This window comes from Heteronotia binoei, chromosome 5 (assembly GCF_032191835.1).
Source record: "Heteronotia binoei isolate CCM8104 ecotype False Entrance Well chromosome 5, APGP_CSIRO_Hbin_v1, whole genome shotgun sequence".
Classification (NCBI taxonomy): domain Eukaryota; kingdom Metazoa; phylum Chordata; class Lepidosauria; order Squamata; family Gekkonidae; genus Heteronotia; species Heteronotia binoei.
This window is the reverse complement of record NC_083227.1, coordinates 22,235,205-22,258,961: the sequence shown is the minus strand read 5'-3', so window position 1 is coordinate 22,258,961 and position 23,757 is coordinate 22,235,205. Positions and strand designations below refer to the sequence as shown.

General features: G+C 47.0%; 1 protein-coding gene across 1 annotated transcript in view; it reads right to left on the bottom strand.

The window, feature by feature from the left end:
• LOC132571832 (uncharacterized) overlaps nt 1–23,121 on the bottom strand; it is a 45,426-nt gene extending 22,305 nt beyond the window's left edge. The window contains exons 1-7 of the mRNA XM_060238625.1: nt 22,447–23,121; nt 19,630–19,756; nt 16,920–18,153; nt 14,181–14,304; nt 10,960–11,736; nt 9,400–9,499; nt 6,033–7,030 (exon numbers count right to left, since the gene is read on the bottom strand). Of these exons, the coding sequence (XP_060094608.1) occupies nt 6,033–7,030; nt 9,400–9,499; nt 10,960–11,736; nt 14,181–14,304; nt 16,920–18,153; nt 19,630–19,756; nt 22,447–23,076 (3,990 nt within the window). The 5' untranslated portion in view covers nt 23,077–23,121. The remainder of the gene's footprint in view (nt 1–6,032; nt 7,031–9,399; nt 9,500–10,959; nt 11,737–14,180; nt 14,305–16,919; nt 18,154–19,629; nt 19,757–22,446) is intronic.
• Nucleotides 23,122–23,757: the final 636 nt, after the last annotated feature.

Sequence of the window (23,757 nt, the reverse complement as noted above, 5' to 3'; positions counted from 1 at the left end):
ATGTGGCCAGCCTCAGGCCAGGATGTCAAAGCTGGGCCGATGAGTGTACAGAGCTGCCTTTTACTGAATAAGACCAGAGGGGTCCCTCTGTTCAGTATCCTCTGCCACTAGGGAAAGTTCTTCTCCCAGTTCTTGGCTCCTGATCTTGGAGCAAGAGATCATCCCAGGATTCATCCCAAATGGACCTGGTGCACGCAAACCAAGGGCTCCATTTCTAAGCCTCTCCTAAATCATACATCTTTTAAAATCCATAAACATTGCCCTGACCTGGATAGCCCAGGCAAGCCAGATCTCAGAAGCTAAGCAGGGCCCACCCTGGCAAGTACTTGGATGGGAGACCTCCTTGGAATACCAGCAGTTTGGAGGCAGGGGCAGGCTTTATTCAGACACCTCTCTGAAGATCCTCCAGGCCCCCAGTAGGGGTCAGTCACCACCATGGTGACTCACCAGAGGTTGATATGATTTCCAGGTGCACTCTCTCTCTCACACACACAAATAAAAAAACCATAAACAACCACAAACTCAGGGAGGGGTCATGACTCAGCACGCAGAAGGCCCCAGGTTCAATCCCAGCATCTTCAATTTAAAGGAACAAATACTATGTGATGGGAAAGGCCTCTGCCTGGGACCCTGGAGAGCCACTGCCAGTCTGGGTAAGACAGTACTGACACTGAGGAGCTGATCTACTTTAGAGTAGGGGCTGTGGCTCAGGAGTATGGGTTCAGGGCTGTGGCTCAGGGGTAGAGCATCTGCTTGGCATGCAGAACCATCCCAGGTTCAATCCCTGGTATAAGAACATAAGAGAAGCCATGTTGGATCAGGCCAGTGGCCCATCCAGTCCAACATTCTGTGTCACACAGTGGCCAATATATGTGTGTGTGTGTATATATACACACACACACATACTGTGACTAATAGCCACTGATGGACTTCTGCTCCATATTTTTATCCAATCCCCTCTTAAAGCTGGCTATGCTTGTAGCCGCCACCACCTCCTGTGGCAGTGAATTCCATATGTTAATCACCTTTATCTCCAGCTATAAAAGGATTAGGGAAGAGGTGATGGGAAAGACCTCCACCTGAGATCCTGGAGAAGCCACTGCCAGTCTGAACCGTCAATACCAGTGTTCCCTCTAAGTTGTTAGCGTGGGCTAGCTCAGTTTTTTTATTAGCCACCAGCTCACACATTTTTGTCTTAGCTCAGGAAGGATGGCCCCGGAGCGCAATAATTTATGCAGTAGCTCACAGCTTTAATGCCAATAGTTCACAAAATAGAATTTGTGCTCACAAGACTCTGCAGCTTACGGGGGAACATTGGTTGACGGACCCAGGCCCTGATTCAGCAGAAGGCGGTTTCACGAGCACGTGTGTTTAAACCCCCTTGGCTACATACATCATAAGAACCTAAGTGATTTTTTTTTTTGTCAAATAAGTTAACTGCAAATGTGTTTGCTGCGAGCCTCGTTGTTACAGAGAGCGCTACTGTAACCTCAGAAGAGGAAAAGGCAGGGAGGAAAATGAAAAGGCGAGAATCGTTTGCAAGCTTATTGCTTTAGAATCATTCTCTGCATGTAAAATGCACCAGAGAAGTGACAGCCAAAGACACCGGATCGCAACCGAAACGCCCTTCAAGAACCCACCTGATCCTTCCAAGAGTGGCTTGTTTTTCCGCCCTTCCCTTTCAATTTAGCCTCGACGGTGCACGAAATATTCAAACTCCACTTGATTTTCCCACAGTGGAAGAAAAGAGGAAACAATCATAGAGAGAGACCGCCAAAGGGAGGCGAAAGGCACACACCACCACAACTTCCGGTATCAAAACGAAAGGGGCCATTGGGCCGTAGAGACAGAAGGATAGCGCGATGCCGCACGCCCCCTAGTCTCCGCATTTCCTATAGTTTTCAGGATGGTTGAAAGTACCACAAAAATGACAGAAACGGGCAACAAGCTCGTTGGATCAGATCAAGGGTCCATGCAATCCAGTACTCCGTTTCTAGGATACCAGGGATTTAGGCAGGAGGGCAGTGGGCTTTCCCCTGTTCCAGCAACTGTATTCACAGATGCACTGCTCGTGAATAAGGGGAGAAACCTGCAGGAGAACATTTCAGCCTCCTTCTGTCAAGTGGTATTTAGAGATGCTCTGCCTATGAACATGGGAGCTCTATTCAGACATTATGGCCCAAAAACAGCTAAAAAGGTTTTTGATGGACTTTAGACTTTTTTTTCAAGGCTGCATACCAGATGGGGTTTGGGGAGGGACGGTGGCTCAGTGGCAGAGCATCTGCTTGGGAAGCATGAAGGTCCCAGGTTCAATCCCTGGCATCTCCAAAAAAGGGTCCAGGCAAATAGGTATGAAAAATCTCAGCTTGAGACCCTGGAGAGCTGCTGCCAGTCTGAGAAGACAATACTGACTTTGATGGACTGAGCGTCTGATTCAGTATAAGGCAGCTTCATATGTTCATACATTCAAAAATAAATGAAACGTACACACAAACAAAAAAATCCCTCCAAGATACTGCAAAGTTCTCTTGGGCAGCTCTCCTTTCTCCCTAGCTTATGGGAGGATAAAGCTACTTTGAGTCCTGTATTCTAGGAGAAAAGTGGAATATAAATAGTCTGAATAAATAATACCTCTGGACTACACTGCAGAGTTGTTGTTCAGTCTGTCTCTCTCTCATTTTAGCACACCTCCAACCTGTGAAATGGGAAGATTGACACTAGGCTGCTCTGCAGGGTTGTCGTAATTTTTTCTTCTCTAACTCCCAAACTGGTGAAACGAGATGCTTCATAGGTTACAGTAGGGTTCCCAACTTTTGCTGAGCTTGCAGGCATAATTGGAATTTTGGCATACTGTGGTGGCCACAAAATGGTTGCTATAGGAGGCAGAGTCAACCACAAAATGGCTGCCACAGATTACCTTCTGACACACACTTAAGTGCTGGGGTGGCACCTGCTGCCAAAGTGACATTTTTAAAAATCTGCACAGCTTCAGATCTCCAGGGGCTAATCAGAAAAATTGCTGAGCAAAAAATCTCACCCACTTTCTAAAAACACTTGGTGGCAGCAAAGGAGTCATTAAGTACCATGTCGGATACCCTGGGTTACAGTTTTGTGAGGGTGTTTTAGCAAACGCTCTGATGTTTATAATAATTAGCGAGGTCACTAAAGCAGGGGTGTCAAACATGCAGCCCAGGGGCAGAATCAGGCCTCCAGAGGGCTCCTATCAGGCCCCTGAGCAACTGGCTGTCATCTGCTTCTTTCTCCTCTCTCTTGCTTCTTTCTGCATAACAGCATGCTTTGCCAGGCTTGTGCAATCACTCAGAAGCTACAGAGCAAAACCTCTATTTTCTCTATTGGCTAAGGCTCCTCCCTTGGGGAGGAAGGGAGGGGAGGCAAAGCTTGCTTTGCCAGGCTCTCTCAATTGCACAGCGGAGCTACTGAGCTAAGCCTCTCTTCCTTCTATTGGCTGAGGCTCCTCCCCTCCTGGTCCCCTGGGGAAGGAAGGAAAGCGCCAGAGCTTCCTTTGCCCAGTTCTCTGGATTCCATGGGATAGGTACAAAGAAAGCACCTTTAAGGCCAACAAGTGCTAATGTTTTAAGCATGTTTTAAGTTTTTTTAAAAATACAAAAATGTTGTGTTTGTGTCCTTTATAAAGTTTATATCTCTGCTACCTGGCATTACATTTTATGATACATGTGGTCTGGCCCGACAAGGTCTCATTTATGTCAATCCATCCCTCATAATGAATGAGTGTAACACCCCTGTTTTAATGGGTCAGGAGCCTAAATACACATGCGCTCAGGGCAAATATTATTGGCACCATCTTGTGTAGATCGATCCATGGGCAAGATCTGATCTAATGCCATATAAGGCTATGCAGAGTCCTAGAATTCCTGGTTTAAATTGAAGGCTTTATTAAGAAAAAGAATAATAGCAAAGTAAATTACCAAACTGAATAGTCTGAAACACACACATACACACACACCCTAAATTAAAACCAGAGACTGGCGAGTTAATGTGTCATTCCGAAGTAGTGGACAGATCCTGTTAATGTTTGTGGAATGCCAAATCTAATTAACTGAGGCAATGTTATTACCTTTGAACTGGTGAGTTTGCTTGCATTTGCCTTACTCCAAGCATGGAGCTAACTGCCTTTACATACACTCTTTAAAGTGACTTGATTTGTTGTGTGGTGTTCCCCTTCTGCCCACAATTTGAGAGCCAGTATGGTGTAGTGATTAAGTGCATGGACTCTTAAATGGGAGAACCAGGTTTGATTCCCCACTCCTCCACTTACTCCTGCTGATGTGACCTTGGGTCAGCCACAAGTTCTCTCAAGGCTGTTCTGCTCAAGAACAGTTCTCGGAGAGCTCTCTCAGCCCCACCTACCTCACAGGGTGTCTGTTGTGGGGAGGGGAAGGGAAAGGAGATTTGTAAGCTGCTCTGAGACTCTGGCTAGCAAAAGGCAGGGTATAAATCCAATCTCCTCTCCTCCTCCTCCTTTCCACAGATTAGAGAAGTGCATTCCAATCCACTGTTCCAAACTTTGGTAAGGGCCAAATGGAGAAATAAAATTAAAAGTAAAGTCCTTCTGGAGGATCGGAGAAGAGATTTCAGCAGGGCTTTTTTTGTAGAAACAGCCCAGCAGGAACTCATTTGCATATTAGGCCACACCCCTGGTATCACCATTGTTTCACACTGGGTTTTTTTGGTAGAAAAGGCCCAGCAGGAACGCATTTACATATTAGGCCACACACCCCGAAATCAAGCCAGCCGGAACTGGATTCCTATGTGTTCCTGCTCAAGAAAAGCCCTGGGTCTCAGCAATCTACTAAAGTGCTGATATGAGAAGCTGCTTATGAGGTAATATAAGCAATCACTGTGATTTATAGCTACTGTATTTTATACTTAATAAAAATACAAATTGTCCTTACACATTACATAGAAAAATATCACAACTAATAATGTGATCCTGTATCACAAGATTTAGAAAAGTCCCATTCTTCTGATGTTGAGGAACAGCTTCTGTAACGAGTTCCAGTAAAAGCTGAGTTGTAAATAAGAGGGAGATAATTTCTGAAGATCTACCATGAATAACTTCTGAGGAAGATCATCTATGAAGCACACTTGCATCTAGATGCTCATCGACTTACTACAACTTGCTACAGAAGCTGCTCTAGAATATCACAAGGATGGGACTTTTCTACAAAGCATGTACTGTCGCTGAGTCACATACTACCCCACCCCCCCACATCAGCTTATCTTGATAGAGAATTTAAGTTAAAGCAGGGGTGTAAAACATGCAGTCCCTGCGGGGCTCCAATCAGGCCCCTGAGCAACTGGCTGTCATCTGCTTCCTTCTCCCTCTCTCGTTTCCTTCAGCAAAACAGCTTGCTTTGCAAGGCTTGCTCAATCATACAGGAGCTACAGAGCAAAACCTATTTTCTCCATTGGCTGACGCTCCTTCCTTGGGGAGGAGGCAGAGCTTGCTTTGCCATGCTCTCTCAATCGCACAGCAGAGCTACTGAACCGTGTCACTCTTTCTTCTATTGGCTGAGGCGCCTCCCTTCCTGGTCCTCTGGAGAAGGAAGGAAAGGAAAGGAAGAGCTTCCTTTGCCCTGTTCCCTTGATCACACAGGAGAGATACAAAGAAAGCACCTTTAAGACCAATGAGTGCTAATGTTTTAAGCATGTTTTAAGTTTTTTAACAAAAATTTTACATTTAACTGTTTGTGTCCTTTATAAATATTAGGTAGCAGAGATTTATATACAAATCTCTGCAACCTAATCTTAAATAAGTAAACGCGGGGTCCGGTCCAACATGGCCCGACCCAACAAGGTCTCATTTATGTCAGATCCAGCCCTCATAACAAATGAGTTTGACTTGACACCCCTGACCTAAAGCATTTCAGTGCAGAACACATTTAAGTTGAGACAACATTTTTTGCTCCATTCTTTTTTTTTTAATTTTTTAAATGTTTCAATAACTGCAACCCCACACAGGAAATATATTCATCCCCATTCTGCAGTTATTCCTGCATGTGGGTCCTTTCATGTTTCATGCACTCAGCCATCTGGGCGAAACTTTTTCCACAGTTGGCATATTTATGTGCTCTCTCCCCTATATGGGTCCACTTATGTTCTTTCAGGCTGGATCCTGCACTGAAGCTCCGTCCACACTCCAGGCATTTATATGGCTTCTCCCCTGTGTGTCGCCTCTGATGAGTCACCAGGTCTGTCCTCCGGCTGAATGGCTTCCCACAAACGGCGCATTTGTACGGCTTCTCTCCAGTGTGGATTCTCTCGTGGTTGATCAGCTGTGACCGCTGGCAAAAGCTCTTTCCACAGCTGGCACATTTGTACGGCTTCTCTCCTGTGTGGATCCGCTCGTGTTTCATGCAAGTTGAGCTTTGGCTGAAGCTTTTCCCACAATGTGAACACCGATATGGCTTTTCCCCTGTGTGGGTCCTTTTGTGAGTGTTTAAATTTGACCTGTCGCTGAAGCTCCTGCCACATTCTGTGCACACATAGGGCTTTTCCCCTGTGTGGACCCGCTCGTGTGCAATTAGGTGTGGCTGCCGGCTGAAGCTTTTCCCACAGTCTGGGCATTTGTACGGCTTCTCCCCTGTGTGCATTTTCTTATGCGCTATCAGGCGAGATTTGTAACTGAAGCTCCGGCCACAGTCTAAGCACTCATACGGCTTCTCACCTGTGTGAGTCCTTTCGTGCGCAATCAGCTCGGCTTGCCACCGAAAAGATTTCCCACATTCAAGGCAGACTTTTTCTCTCCCACTGTGGAAGCCTGTTTGCTCCTCCGGTCTTTGGTGGAGATGCTCATACACTTGGGGAAAACCAACAGGGACTCCTCTGTCTTTTTCTAGGGATATTGTCTGCCAGCTCTCAGAACCTTCTCCGTGATCTGGACCCTGAGAAGGGTTCCGATCAGCTCTTCCTGGGAGCATCCCAGAGGGCTGGAGACCCTCACAGTTTTCTGACTGGTTTTTCTCCTTCTCACAAGAACTCACATCACCTGTTTGAAGAAGAGAATCCTAAAATGAGGATGGAATTCACTGCCACAGGAGGTGGCGGCAGCTACAAGTGTATATAGCTTCAAGAGGGGATTGGATAAACATATGGAGAAGAGGTCCATCAGTGGCTATTTAAACCACAGTGTATTGATGGAACTCTCTGTCTGAGGCAGTGATGCTCAGTATTCTTGGTGCTTGGGGGTGGGGAAGCAGCAGTGTGAGGGCTTCTAGTGTCCTGACCGCACTGATAGACCTCCTGATGTCACCTGAGTTTTGGCCACTGTGTGACACAGAGTGTTGGACTGGATGGGCCATTGGCCTGATCCAACATGGCTTCTCTTATGCAGTTATGTTCTTATGAGTGATTTCCTAGTGCAGGGTGAAAAAGGAACTTCAGATCAGAGTCAGAAATTAAGGTCTGGTGTTTTGGTAATGCCTACCAGTCAAACAATGTTGGGGAAAAGACATTTTATGAAATTACTCAAATAACAAGACATGAAATGCCCAAAGTCCTAAGATTCTGATTTTTTGGGGGGGCTGGGCCTTTTATGAGGATATATTCCTAAAGTTCACAGATGTATGGAGAGCTTTTTTTGTAGCAGGACCTCCTTTGCTTATTAGGCTATATCACACACATACACACACACAATGTAGCCAATCCTCCAAGAGCTTACAGAACCTACTGTAAGCTCTTGGAGAATTGGCTACATCAGGGGTGTATGGCCAAATAAGCAAAGGAGTTCCTGCTACAAAAAACCCCCACCTTAATGTATGGTACAAGATTCTTTCCTACTGCATGGGTTTTGATTGCATAGAGCTGGAAGCGTGTAAAACCTATTTGAATATATGATCTTGGAGAAACAAGGGGTGATTACAGACCGGCACTTTGAGCCGACTCAGCGACGGCTCTGAAATTGACTCAAAAAATCCTTACACACCCAAACATCTGCTGCCCATCCCCGTCCTGCACTCACCCCGTCCTCCAGCCTTTGCAGGCCGGCTCAAAAAGCTACCACTTCAAAAGTGGTAGCAAATTTCTGAGCCGACAGCCAGTCGCCCAATTGGCATCCGGAAGCGGCGCAGTGGATGTGAGGCGCCTTGGCAGTGTGAAACCACCAAGCCACTCCAAGCCGTTTCCAGATTTTTTTTTTAAACCCTAACTTGAGCACCTGAGCGCATGAGCACACAAGCGCTTGACTCCTCAGGGGAGAAAAAGAGCAATCCGGCTTCTGAGGCACCTCCCCATCTGAACGCACCAAGTTACCTTGCAGATGGGATGGGGCCACCTTGCCAGGGAGCTTGTGGAAGTGTCAGGGTGGCTCTTTTTGAATCAGTATAAGAAACCTGAAAGGTTAATATGCAATTAAAGGGCCAAACATTAAAAACAAACTTTAAAATAAATCATAAACATGTATTTATTGTAGAAAGCTAAACCATTTAAGGGCCCATCATAAGCCTCTATCCTATGTACAATCATAAAACCACAATGGGAACCCACTCAACTTGACCTTACGTGTTTTGACCTAGACTGGTCTTCTTCAGAGGTCAGAAAGGTAAGTACACATATTGGCTCATACTACAGAATAGAATAAAACAATAGAACAATGCTGGACCACAAGGAAATTTAATGAAGTGACAAAGGCTTAAAGATATTCTTGAGGCCTCTTATTCTACAGCCTTATGTCTTAATCAAGGGCATACATGTTGCATCCAGTGTCTTATTGTATGCCACATGGTCCAGAATAGGTGTAAGGTCAGAGCCTATGTGCCAAGAATTAAGTGATAAGGTTTTATGATTGTACATAGGATAGAAGCTTATGACAGGCCCTTAAATGGTTTTAGCTTTCTACTATAAATACATGAATGTTGGTTTATAATTTATTTTACAGTTTGTTTTTAATGTTTGGCCTTTTAATTGCATATTAACCTTTCAGGTTTCTTACTCCAGGTATAAGGCAGTTCCTTATATTCAGATGTGTATCACTGATAATTAAAAACCCACACCAAAGGAAAGAGAGATTTGTTTCTACATCCTAAGAAATAGAAGAAGAAGAAGATATTGGATTTATGCCCCACCCTTCACTCGGAATTTCAGAGCTTACAATCTCCCTTTCCCTTCCTCCCCCCCACCCACAACAGACACCCTGTGAGGTAGGTGGGGCTGAGAGGGGGCTTCCAGAAGCTGCCCTTTCAAGGACAACTCCTACAAGAACTATGGCTGACCCAAGGCCATTCCAGCAGCTGCAAGTGGAGGAGTGGGGAATCAAACCCGGTTCTCCCAGATAAGAGTCCGTGCACTTAACCACTACACCAAACTGGCTCTCATGAAATGCATGAGATTTCTTACCCATAGAACTCGCATCTTCCTCACTCTCTTCTTTGACCTCTGTGAAGACCAACGTCTGCCAGTCATCAGATGCCGTCCTCTTGGCCTCTGGAGTAGCTGCCACTTCCTCGGATATCCCTGGAGCCTGAAAAAAGCAGCGACAACTCCATTCACAAAAAGAGCTTCCAGTCCTACTCTTGTTCAGTCAATGGGAGCTTGATCCTCAGGTATCTGCAAAGCGATCGTATGGCTCTCCCCATTTTGAAAACCTTCATGGACAAGATGGATTGATTAAAAACGTTTTGAAAGTGCTCAAATGGTATGTGTGGGTGTTAGAGTGGTCTTAAAACAAATCTGCAACCCCCCCCCCTGCTCCACCCCCTTGAAAAGAGCTAGGCATCTTGTGCCACCTGTAACCAATATGGTGGAGAAATATTAAGACCATAAGAGAAGCCATGTTGGATCACCCACCTAGTCCAACACTGTGTGTCATACAACAGCCAAAACCCAGGTGCCATCAGAAGATCCACAGGTGGGGCCAGAACTCCAGAAGCCCTCCCACTGTTGCCCTCCAAGCACCAAGAATACAGAGTATCCCTGCCCTAGACCTAGTATTCTATCTATACCTTGTGGGTCATAGCCAGTCATGGACCTCTGCTCCATGTGTTCACCCATCAGTGGCTACTAGCCATGGTGAGAGAGGGGAACATCCACATTCAAAGGCAGTAAAATGCTGAATACCAGTGCCAGGAAACAATATTAAGGGAAAGCCTCAGCCTCTTCGTTTTATTACTGGTCATCTGGAGGAACTGGTTGGCCACTGCGTGAGACAGGATGCTGGACTAGATGCACCTCCGGTCGGATCCAGCAGGGCTCTTCTTATGTGACCTCAAAACAGTTGTGGAAAAAGGCAGGTGGATAATTCGAGCACTGCATTTTGAATGGCTAAAACTTGCCACCTCCTGATCAATGCACTTAAATACAGAGTTAAATGACTAAACACTCCATAAATGAATTGAAACCAGTGTTCCCTCTAAGCTGAGGGAGTGTGAGCTGGCTCACAGTCATTTAGCCTCCAGCTCACACATTTTTGTCTTAGCTCAGGAAAAATGGCCCCAGAGCAAACTAATTTATGCAGTAGCTCACATCTTTAGTAGCTCACAAAGTATAATTTTTGCTTGCAAGACTCCACAGCTTAGAGGGAGTGTGGATTGAAACTCACAAAATCAATCAGTCAAGGTTCCTTTTATTGAAAGAAGAAGAGAAGAGATTGGATTTATACCCCACCCATCACTACCCAAAAGAGTCTCAGAGGGGCTGGCAAACTCCTTTCCCTTCCCCTCCCCACAACAGACACCCTGTGAGGTAGGTGGGGCTGAGAGAGCTCTGACAGAAACTGCTCTTGAGAGGAACAGCTTTGTGAGAACTTGTGACTGACTCAAGGTCACATCAGCAGCTGCAAGTAGAGCAATGGGGAATCAAACCTTGTTCTCCCAGATGAAAGTCCATGCACATAACCACTACACCAAATTGGGCTGCAGTCCCCGAATTCACACCTTGAACAATATTGCTGAACCCCCTGGGAATGCCATGAAAAGTTCCCACCTGCTCTTGCCAGTTCTCCTGTCTCCGCTGCTGCAGAAAATTTTCTGCCAGGGCCACTGCCTGCGCACAAGACGTCGGACTCCCCTCTTTGACCCAGTTTTGGATCTCCGTGGGCAGGACAGTCAGGAACTGCTCCAGGATCAGCAGCTCCAGGATCTGCTCCTTGGTGCGTTTCTCAGGCCTCAGCCAAGAGTAGCAAAGCTCCTGGAGTCGCCTGCAAACCTCTTGGGGCCCAGCGGCCTCTCTATAGCCGAACTGCCGGAAATGCTGGCGGGTGGCCTCTGCATCCAGGTTTTCCTCCTTCACAATTTTATCATCTGTATCAGTTTTGGCTGACAGGTTTCCACCCATGGGTTGGGTCGCTCTGCCAAGGAGCTGGGTCACCCTCTCTTTGGGAGGCTGTGGCCTGATACTGGAGGTGCCCTGCTTTGGAGACTTGCTTCTTGGCGTGAGGCCTGGTGGCTGAGCGTCTCTCTGCCCAGACTGTGGTGACTGAACTGTTTTCAGAAACTGCTGCCACTGGGCTTCCCAGCGTTCATGGAGCCCTATCTCCAATTCCTGTTTCATATGATCAGGTTCAGCCTCTTCCGAGAATTCCTTCATACTCCCAGCCCGGGCGATGCAAAGGCCTTTGTCGGTAACCTTTCCTGGTTCTGTGTCTGTTGAATTCCATTCTTCCATCTTCATTCCCAGCTCCGGTGCAGACACCAAGCAGAGGCCAAAATTGGACGCATCCATCTGATCTGCCGCCATTTTTCTCCTCAGGCCAAAGCTGGCCTGCATTGGGTGGTTTCCCACCAACTAAGTCACGTTGCAGAAGACTGGGCTTCCAGGGCACAAATGTTTATTCTAGAAAAGAGGGTGGGGACAAGTCAGCCTGAGGAAGAAAAATCCTGAATCAAGTAGGATAGTCTGAAGTTGCATTATAGTCTGTCAGACCATTGATCTATAGAGCCCAGTATTGGCAGTGGCTCTCCAGTACAGAAGGAGTTTCATTGGAAGCATTGGAGATTGAACTTTGACCTTATTTTATCAGCTAATATCATAGTGCCCCTGTATAAATCAATAGTGCAGCCTCATTTGGAGTACTATGTACAATTCTGGTCACCACACCTCAAAAAAAATATTATAGCACTGAAAAAAGTGCAGAAAAGGGCGACTAGCATGATTAAAGGGTTGGAACACTTTCCCCATGAGGAAAGGTTAAAACGCTTGGGGCTCTTTAGCTTGGAGAAGCATCAACTGAGGGGTTACATGATAGAGGTTTACAAGATTATGCAAGGGATAGAGAAGGTAGAGAATGAAGTACTTTTCTCCCTTTTTCACAATACAAGAACTCGTGGGCACTCAATGAAATTGCTGAGCAGCCGGGTTAGAATGGATAGAAGGAAGTACTTCTTCACCCAAAGGGTGATTAACATCTGGAATTCGCTGCCACAGGAGGTGGTGGCACCTAGAAGCATAGACAGCTTCAAGAGGGGATTGGATAAACATATGGAGCAGAGGTCCATCAGTGGCTATTAGTCACAGGGTATAGATAGAACTCTCTATCTCAAGCAAATGATGCTCTGTATTCTTAGGGGGGGCAACAGTAGGAGGACTTCTAGTGTCTTGGCCCCACTGATGGACCTCCTGATGGCACCTGGGTTTTTTAGCCACTGTGTGACAGAGTGTTGGACTGGATGGGCCATTGGCCTGATCCAACATGGCTTCTCTTGTGTTCTTATGAGTGATTTCCTGGTGCAGGGTGAAAAAGGAACTTCAGATTAGAGTCAGAAATTAAGGCCTCGTGTTTTTTTGTAATGCCTACCAGTCAAACAATGTTGGACTGGATGGGCCGTAGGCCTGATCCAATATGGCTTCTCTTATGTTCTTATGTTTACAAAAATCATGCTGCTTCTCCCAGGAACCTGCCTCATGACTAAATAACATATGTTACTGGCTTCATCATCAAATGTTTCTGGCCCCAGCCTGGCAAACATTCTGTCCAGAGACCGGGGCCCTGTGATATTTAAAACAATGTTGCAAGTCCTGAAAGATGGAGCTGTTCCACCAAGGACATGGTCAGGGATGGGTGGCAGCTTCCCACCTTCTCCTGAACTGCCCTTTACTCTGCCATCCAGTGAGGAATGAACACTGTTGTGACTGTGCTGACTTTAATCTAAGTTATATTTGTCACCTTGATTTTAAAATGTTGTGACTCCTCCTGAGCTCTGCTATGTGGGGAAGGGCAGGCTATAAATCCAAACAAGGAAAGGAAGGAAAGGTGCCCTGTGCAAGCACCAGTCGTTTCTGACTCTGGGGTGACGCTGCTTTCACAACGTTTTCACGGCAGACTTTTTACGGGGTGGTTTGCAATTGCCTTCCCCAATCATCTGCACTTTCCTCCCAGCAAGTTGGGTACTCATTTTACCGACCTCAGAAGGATGGAAGGCTGAGTCAACCTCAAGCCAGCTACCTGAAAACCCAGCTTCCACTGGGGATCAAACTCAGGTCATGAGCAGAGTTTAGGACTACAGTACTGCAGCTTTAACACTCTGTGCCACGGGGCTCTTACCAAACAAATGCATAATAAATGTCGGGGGAGGGGGCTTAGGTCTTCTATTTCTTGGGACACTGCCTCTTTGCAACAGTTGAAGCCGTGAACTGTTTTAACCCCAGCCAAATATACGACTTCCTCTTCTGTCAGGGAATTGGAGTACAAACAGCCCTACAACTTTGCTGTTCCTCCAAAGAGCTGGAACTCCCATCACCTCAGTTCAGCCAATCGGAGTCAAAGGCTTCACCACAACTAAAACTATTAGAATACAACACAGTTTGCGTCCAGTGGAATTTTTAAAACCAACAAAGTTTAATTCTCAGTATAAGCTTTTGAGTGCATGCACACTTCTTCAGATACTTCTTAGGAACCTGAAGAAGTATGCATGCACATGAAAGCTTACACCCAGAATAAAATTTTGTTGATGTTTGAAGTGCCACTGGACTCAAATTTTGTTCCGTTGCTTCAGTCCAACATGGCTAGCCACCTGAAGCTATCTGCATAAGAATACAGGGGTGGAAATAATTCACAGCAGAGGTGTCCAGCCAAGCTACATCAGGAGTCTGTCTGGGGTCTCTTTTGCACTACAGTTCCTAACTCTACAAAGATGTTTGCCAACCTCCAGGTAGTAGCTAGAGATTCCCTCACTATTACAACTGATCTCCAGACAGAGACAGTTCACCTGGAGAAAATGACTGCTTGGAAAGGCAAACTCTGCCCTGACATAGGTATTCCAGGCAAGCCCGTTCTCATCAGACCTTGGAAGCTGATAAGGGCTGATCCTGGCAATCACTTGGATGGGAGACCTCCAAGGAATACCGGGGCTGGGACGCAGAGGCAGGCAACAACAACATGCCTCTCTGAACATGCCTTGCCTTTAAGCATGCCTTCCAGGTGTGAATGAGCACGTGCAAGAAATAAATACAAAAACAACCTCAAAAAGAAAGGTGGACTGGAAGGCATCATACATCACTGCAGCCCTTCCCCTCCCTAAACCCCGCCCTCCTCCACTCCTAAATCTCCAGGTATTTCCTAGCTCGGATTCCAAACCACCTCCAAGCCCTTTTCTGTCATCACCTAATCGCCTGCCAAAAGACCCCTTCCAATCTGTGAAATTTAAACCACCTACTACTGGTGCTTGCATAGGGGACTGCCTTTACTTTTTTTAGACTGACTTTTCCTGGGTGCAGAAAGGCCGGGGGACAGAGCAGGAAGTAACTTCCAGGTTTGCCCCTATTCTCTTTCTCAACCCCACCCCCAATTCATTTTCAAGTCTTTCTAGAAATCGACTTGCTCAAACTCTATTTGATTCCACAATAGCTCACTTATTCTTTAAAATACATCCCACAGTTCCTTCCCCCACTCCCTGCCTTTTGGAGAGAAATCCAAGCGATTTCGGGGGCCTGGTTATTATATGATTACCTTGTCCAGCTGGTGGGAGAAACAAAGGAGGCAGAATTCAGACTGCGAGGCAGGAATTCCTGGGAGAGATTTTTCTATTGGAAAGCTCTCGCATCAGCCCTCAAGAACTACAATTCCCAGAATTCTTGGGAGAATGCAAGTGGGCGGAGTCTTTCGCACAAAGACTCACCAGCAAGGGGATTTTCAAAGCTTTACCTGACTGCATTTTCTCCAAAACTATAATTCCCAGAATGTATAAGAGGGAATTGGTTAAGACTGACTGAGAAGTCAGTAGGCCACTTGCTTAGCATGGTGGCCAACGGTAGCTCTCCAGATGTTTTTTGCCTACAACTCCCATCAGCCCCAACCATTGACCATGCTGGCTGGGGCTGATGGGAGTTGTAGGCAAGAAAACTTCTGGAGAGCTACCGTTGGCCACCCCTAAGATCCTTGTGCTGTGGGGGACAAGCTCCTGCCAAAGCAACTTTTAAAAGATCTGCACAGCCAAAGGCCAACCAGAAGTCCTGCTGGGCTAAAGCTCCATCTGTCCCCACCCACTTTACAAAAAGCAGTGGGCACCGAGAAAGTCATCAGCAGGTACCACATTGGGAGCCCCAGACTAATCTCTGAATCAGGCAAACCCTTGTTCAAAATTTGAGACTGCTTATAGTTTACTAGATGGCTTTTGGCACGCCATTCTCTTTTGCAGCTTCAGTCACCTCCCACCCTGCATCTGCACTATGGGGTTGATAATGACCTACACCAGGGGTAGCCAAACATGCTTAATGTAAGAGCCACATAGCATAAATGTCAGATGTCTGAGAGCCACAAGACAGGAAGGAAGGAAGGAAGGAAGGAAGGAAGGAAGGAAGGAAGGAAGGAAGGAAGGAAGGAAGGAAGGAAGGAAGGAAGGAAGGAAGGAAGGAAGGAAGGAAACTAGATGAGGGGAGGGAGAAGTTGAAAGAAAGCTACTTCAACTTTAAATGAATGCTCCAAGCCACAGGCTGGCTTGGAGAAGTGATTTAAAGAGAGAAATCCCCTTTTTCAAGCTAGCCAGTGGAGCAGTGGGGGCTTTGAGAGCCACACAATATGTGTGAAAGAGCCACAGTTTGGTCACCCCTGACCTACACCTTAATGTCTGGGGCAGAGATGCTTTGTATTCTTGGTGCTTGGGGCACAACAGTGGGAGGGTATTCTGGCCTGACTGGTGGACCACTTGGGTTTCAGACACTGTGTGACACAAGAGTGTTGGACTGGATAAGCCACTGGCCTGATCCAACATGGCTTCCCTCATGCTCTCATGCACCTTCCAGGGTTGTTGTTAAGTGTACAGTAAGATAATATGAGTTTGCTGCTTTGTATACTTGAAAGTGTGATAGCAATTCTAAGTATTATAATTAGGTAATAAAAACACACGGAAGCAGCTAGTGAAATGATTTTTAATACTCGCATACCCTTTGCATAAAAGGTATACAAGCCCCCATTCTCCCTTCCCCCACCCCTGTTCAGTCTTTCACAATGACACACACACACACACAACATCACACACCACTTTTTCCACCTAAAATTTTTCATAACTGTTGTGTCAATCTTCTTCAGAAATTCTCTGGACATATGACGGCTTCATAACATTTACTTTTCTAGAGGGATTTGATAGGTAAAGTAAAGGTAAAGGTAGTCCCCTGTGCAAGCACCAGTCGTTTCCAACTCTGGGGTGACGTCGGATCACGTTTTCACGGCAGACTTTTTTACGGGGCGGTTTGCCATTGCCTTCCCCAATCATCTACACTTTCCCCCCAGCAGGCTGGGTGCTCCTTTTACTGACCTCGGAAGAATGGAAGGCTGAGTCAACCTCGAGCCGGCAACCTGAACCCAGCTTCCGCCGGCATCGAACTCAGGTCATGAGCAGAGAGTTTGACTGAAGTACTGCAGCCTTACCACTGCACCACAGGGCTCCTATTTTATAGGTACACAGCCACTATTTCCTTCCCCCACCCCCAAACCCTGAGATCAATTTGACCCTTTCTCTTTCAAGTGTGTTCTCTCGTGCACAAGGAGGTTTGGTTTCTGGGTGAAGCTCTTCCCGCATTCCAAACACTTGTACGGTTTCTCCCCTGTGTGGATCCGCTCGTGTTTCAGAAGGTTGGAACGGTGGCTGAAGCTTTTGTCACAACCGGAGCAGTGGTAGGGTTTTTCATGCGTGTGAGTGCGCTGGTGAACGATGAATGCCGATCTGTCCCGGAAACTTTTGGGGCAGTTGGAGCATTCAAAGGGTTTCTCTCCAGTGTGGATCTTCTCATGCTGGAGCAGCCCGGCATTTTGAGAAAAGCTTTTCCCACACTCCAGGCATTTGTATGGTTTCTCTCCCGTGTGAGCTCGCTTGTGCTTCATCAAGGAAGACCCGTCTCCAAATCTCTTCTCGCATTCGGTACACTTGTACGGCTTCTCCCCTGTGTGGATTCTTTCGTGAGCAAGGAGGTTGGTGCGATGCCGGAAGCTTTTCCCACAACCCGAACACGGGTACGGCTTCTCCTCTGTGTGGATCCTTCGGTGGACGAGGAAAGCTGACTTGTTCCGGAAGCTTTTTGAGCAATCGGGACATTCATGAGGTTTCTCGCCTGTGTGGATTCTCTGATGCCGGATCAGGTCAAACCTCTGCCGAAAGCTTTTCCCGCAGTCGAGGCAGTTGTAGGGCTTTTCCCCCGTGTGAATTCTCTGATGCGCCACGAGCCCAGTCCTCCTGCTAAAACTCTGCCCACAGTCAGGGCAGGCAAACGGTTTCTCTTGAGTGTGAGTCCGCTCGTGCGCTGTGAGATGCGATCGCTGATTGAAGCTCTTCCCACAGTCCAGGCAGTTAAACGGTTTCTCTCCCGTGTGGATCCTCTGATGAGCAACAAGAACATTCCTTCGGCAGAAGCTTTTCCCACACTCCGAGCATGTGTATGGTTTTTCTCCCGAATGCATGCGTCGATGCTCGGTCAGTTCGGCCTTGCATCGGAAGGACTTCCCGCACTCTGTGCAGGTCTCACCCTTGAGGATTCGTTGCTGGACTGCAGGAAGTTCGTGGAGCTGTTCGAAACTTGGCTGGAAATAAATGGATCTGCCTTTGTCAGAGAGAGGCTCTTGCTGGTTCTCTGAAGCTTCTACCAGATCATAATAATGGGGTCCTGGTTGGCCAGGCAGCATCCAGTGAAGCTCAAGCTCTCCAGAACTTTCTGGTTGATTACTCTCCTTCCAGAATGCCCTCTCATCACCTGTGGGGAATAAGGAGAGAATGAGGGATGTTACCAAAGAAAGACAGTGTGGCATTGCGTAGAATCTGGGAGACCCGGGTTCAGATCCCCACTCTACCATAGAAGCTCATCTTCTCAGGCTAAACTGTTGTGTAGGGCTGTTGTGTGCATGAAATGGAAGAGTGAATCATTTACGAGGCCCTGAACTCTTACAAGGAGTTAATACATAAATTTGTTTCCCAGTCAGGGTATTTCAATTCAAAAATCCAGTTTCTGATAATGAATTGGCTCCATTCAGGAGAAAAACACAACAGTCTCATGCCTCATCCATACCAACAGGGCTTTTTTTGTAGAAAAAGCCCAGCGGGAACTCATTTGCCTATTAGGCCACACACCCCAACACCACCATTGTTTCACACAGGGCTTTTCTGTAGAAAAAGCCCAGCAGGAACTCATTTACATATTAGGTCACACCCCCTGATGCCAAGCCAGCCAGAACTGCATTCCTGTGTGTTCCTGCTCAAAAAAAAAAGCCCTGCATACCAATAGAATGCAGTAGGGACATGATCTTCATAAGGGTGCATGTAATAAATACATTTATTTTGTGGTCATGGTGGTTTGATTCAAAAATCCAGTTTCTGATATGAATTGGTTCCATTCAGGAAAAAACCACGATAGTCCCACACCTCATCCGTACAGTATCAATAGAAACATGGGATGCATTCACACATGCTGTGTAATGCACTTTCAATGCACTTCCAATGCACTTTAGTGATAATTTCTAAGTGGATTTTGCCATTTCATACAGTAAAATCCATTTGCAAAGGACACGGAACTAGGGTTGCCAAGTCCAATTCACGAAATATCTGGGGACTTTGGGGGTGGAGCCAGGAGACATTGGGGGTGGAGCCAATATCAAGGCTGTGACAAGCACAATTGAACAAAGGGAGTTCTGGCCATCACATTTAAAGGGACGGCACACCTTTTCAATGCCTTCCTTCCATAGGAAATAATGAAGGATAAGGACACCTTCTTTTGGGGCTCATAGAATTGGACCCCCTGGTCCAATATTTTTGAAACTTGGTGGGTATTTTGGGGAGAGGCACTAGATGCTATACGAAAAATTTGGTGCCTCTACCCACAAAAACAGCCCCCCCCCCCAGAGCCCCAGATACCCCCGGATCAATTCTCCATGATTTTCTATGGGAATAAATCTCCATAGGGAATAACAGAGTTCCCAGCAGACATTTCCTTCCCTTCCCCTCCCCCCGCTTTCTGACGACCCTGAAGCGGGGGGGGGAGGGCCTCCAAACCGGGGGATCCCCTGCCCCCACCTGGGGATTGGCAACCCTACACAGAACACGGATTGAAAGTGCATTATTCGGCGTGCGTGAAAGCGTTTACGGTCTTTAAAATGGACATCTGGTTTTTGCATCAGTGGCATTGATACAGCCCAGCTTCATCACCTAGCAAAAAGCCGGGGGGAAAAAGCCTTACCCAGCATGGTGGTGGCTCCATCGTCCTCCTCCTTGATCTCTCTGAAGAGTGGCCACTCACAGGACTCTGAGGGAGCCCCCTCAGCCTCTGTTAAATCAGCCCCTTCCTCCTTCAACTGCCATGACACCTGAAACAGCAGTGGGGGGAATAATTGCACATGAAAGAAGCAGAACTTGGGGAAGAAATTACAGACACGATTCAGCCTGTAATAGCACCGCACCCTAAATTCTTAACCCAGAGCCTCAGAAATAGGTTGGAAGCTTCAGGAGTTACCAGATGTGATGGACCAAAACAAAACACGTAACAGTTGGTTCTTTGGTATTTTCCCAAGAACAATTCAAGATGCAGGTTATAACCAAAGCTTCAGGGTTCCCCAGGATGGCACCCACCAGCATGTGCCCTCTAAGCTGAGTACATGTGAGCTAGCTCACAGTTTTTTAGACTCTGGCTCACACATTTTTGTCTTAGCTCAGCCTGCTCAGGAAGGATGGCCCCAGAGCACACTAATTTATGCAGTAGCTCACAATTTTAATACCAGTAGCTCCCAAAGCAGAAATTTTGCCCACAAGATTCCACGGCTTAGAGGGAACATTGTGCAGTTCCCCAACATGGCGCTCTGAGGCCTGCCAAACTTTTCAGAAAGTATACAATGCTACTGGAAGGAAGGGCTCAACATTGTCAGCTGGCATTCAGAGAAATAGTTTTTCCAAGGCTACAATACTTGTCACAGCTATTGGAAGATCAAAAGGACTGGCAAGTACTCAAGCTATCTTTAGGCCCTGTGTGGATCCATTCCCTGTTCAAGCTGCAGGGTTTTTTTAAATTCTCCCTTCTCTTTCTTCTTCTGGCTCAGGATTTAATTCTTTTATTCCCCTTCTGCAATTCTTTCACAAAATGAGGAGGGAGGTAGTGCATTTGGTTCTGCCTCCTGTGGCAGCCATTTTGGATTTGGTTCTACCTTGTTGGCTTCTACAGCAGCCATTTTGGGGTGCTGCTTACAACCTTATCTTAAAATTCCTTGAACCCCTGGCCAAAATAGCTTAGGCCTGATACAGTCAGCCTCCCTTGGGATACCCTTTTAATCAGAGAATGTGTAAAAATGTAAGAAAAGCTTTGCTGGATCAGGCCCAGTCAAGCATCTCCTTTCCCAATGTCAGCCATTAGATGCTTCTGAGAACCCACTAAGCAGGGCAGAAGGCAAAAGCCCTTCCCCATGCCTTACTGTCACCAAACAACAAATAAGTGTTTAGAGGTGCCATTCTTAATTTTCATGGCTGCTTGTAGAAACGCGTGCCCTGAGTTTATTTTAAGGCTTTGTAAGAACATCAGCAGAGCTGCTGCTACATTAGACTGAAGCTCCATCTAGTACAGAATCCTGTTCCTCACAGCAACCTCCAGAGACCCCATAAGTAGGACATGAAAGCCACATCCCTCCCCTGATGTCGCCTCCCTCCCAGCGTCTGATATACAGAGGTAAGCTGCCTCTGAACATGGAGGATCCACTGAGCTATCCTGGGCAATGGCAATCAATAGATGCTTCTTCCATGACTTTCACTGCTGCCATGTCAAGCTTGTCGAATTGTTAAGGCCAGGGATTTTTTTGTAGCAGGAACTCCTTTGCCTATTAGGCCACACACCCCTGATGTAGCCAATCCTCCATGAGCTTACAGTAGGCTCTGTACGAAGAGCTCTGCAAGCTCTTGGAGGATTGGCTACATCAGGGGTGTGTGGCCTAATAGGCAAAGGAGTTCCTGCTACAAAAAAGGCCCTGGTTAAGGTCACCTTTCAAGTTCCAAGATATGACCAAAACCATCTCACATAAGAATATAAGAAGACCCCTGCTGGATCTGACCAATGATCCATCTAATCCAGCATCCTGTCTCACAGAGTGGCCAACCAGTTCCTCTGGACAGCCAACAGCAGGGGAATAGTGGCCGAGGCCTTCCCCTGATGCTGTCTCCTGGCTCTGGGCAGAGAGGCTGAGGCCTTCTCTTGATGAGGCCTCCTGGCACTGGACAGAGAAGCCGAGGCCTTCCCCTGTGGTTGCCTCCTGCCTCTGGCCTTCAGAGATTCACTGCCTCTAAACATGGAGGTTCCCTTTAGTCACCAGGGCTAACAGCCACTGTTGGACCCATCTTCCATGAATTTGTCTAATCCAGGGGTATCAAACTCATTTGTTATGAGGGCCGGATCTGACATAAATGAGACCTTGTCAGACCAGGCCATGTCGGGCCGGGCCATGCATGTACCTATTCAAGATCAGCCAGCAGAGATATAAACTTTATAAAGGACACAAATTAAAACTTAAAACAAAACTTTTAAACTTTTTTTTTTTAAAGACTCAAAAGATGGTTAAAAGATTAGCATTCATTGATCTTAAAGGTGCTTTCTTTGTATTTCTTCCATGGGATCCAGGGAACTGGGCAAAGAAAGCTCTAGCTCTTTCCTTCCTTCCCCAGGGACCAGGAGGGGGAGGAGCCTCAGCCACTAGAAGGAAGACAGGCTTGACTCAGTAGCTCTGCTGTGTGATTGAGAGAGCCTGGCAAAGCAAACTATGCCTCCCCCCCTTCCTCTGTAGCTCCTGTGAGACTGAGCAAACCTGGCAAAGCAAGCTGTTAAGCAGAAGTAAGCAAGAGAGAGGAAGAAGGAAGCAGATGACAGCCAGTTGTCAGGGCCTGATAGGAACCCTCCGGGGGTCTGATTCACCCCCCCAGGGTACATGTCTGACTTCCCTGGTCTAATCCTCTTTTAAAGCTGTCTATGCCTGTGAGCATCACTACATCCACTGACAGCAGATCCCACATTTTAATACCTCACCATTTGTTCCTGCCTCTCGTGGTTTTGTTGCCTCAGCAGGAAATCTTCAGCTAGGGTCACCGCCTGAAAACAAGTCTCGGGACGACCTTCCCGGACCCAGCTCTGCATCTCTGGGGGCAGAATGCTCAGGAACTGCTCCAGAACCACCAGCTCCAGGATCTGCTCTTTCGTCTTTCCTTCAGGCCTCAGCCACCGACAGCAAAGCTCTCGCAGCGTTCTGCACACCTCCTGCGGCCCCTTGACTTCCTGATAGCAGAACTGGCGGAAGCAGCGGCGCTCAAAATCCCAGCTGGTGTCCCCCTCAGCCAGAGTCTCTTCCTTCACTTTCTGGCAGTCTACGTGCTCTTTGACCAAGAAGGTGTTGACAGGATGTTGGGTTTCCCCACCAATACTAGACAAGAGCTGTGTCTCCTTCTCCTCAGAAAGTGGCAGCCCAATATCAGAAGCTTCTTTGCCTGCAGACTCATCCCTAGGTGTGAGGCCTAGCGGTGGAGCATCCCCCAGTCTGGACTGAGGAGTCTGAACCGTTTTCAGGAACTGCTGCCATTGGGCTTCCCAACGCTCGTGTGGCCCCGCCTCTGGTTCCCGTTTAACGTGCTCGGGGATGGCCCCATCCCAGGATTCCTCCATACTCCCAGAGCGGGTGACACGAGAGCCTTTTCCTGCATCTTTCCTGCATTCCATGGGTTCCTGTGTCTCCATCTTCATTCTTGGTTCTATTTGGGGACCCTTGATAGCTGCGTTTCTGAGATCTGTGGCCATCTTCACCAATGTCAAGGGTCAGACTAAACTGGGTCTTCACGAGTTACGATTTCAGCAGGGAGTGCTTTGTGTAACTCTTTTTTGCCTTAAAAAGGGCCAGGTTATTGGCCACAGGATTGTGGATGCCCCATTCAAGACCTGAACACACAGAAAGAACATTTTATTGAGAGGTGAGGGAAACAAGGTAAGGCAGAAAGGTTTAACAAACAATACAAACAAAAGCTATAATGGCAGTCCCAAACTTAGGGCAAAATTAGAAGAATATCTTTGAGTCACTTTTCCTTGGATCATAGAATCATAGAGTTGGAAGGGACCTCCCGGGTCATCTAGTCCAACCCGCTGCACAATGCAGGAAACTCACATATACCTCCCCCTAAATTCACAGAATCTTCATTGCAGTCAGATGGCCATCTAGCCTCTGTTTAAAAACTTCCAAGGAAGGAGATCCCACCACCTCCCGAGGAAGTCCTGAGGTTCACTGAGAAGCCTCTTTATCTCACAGTCACCAAGCAGCCATTTTACCCTCAAAGCATTAAGAGATCAGTTCAG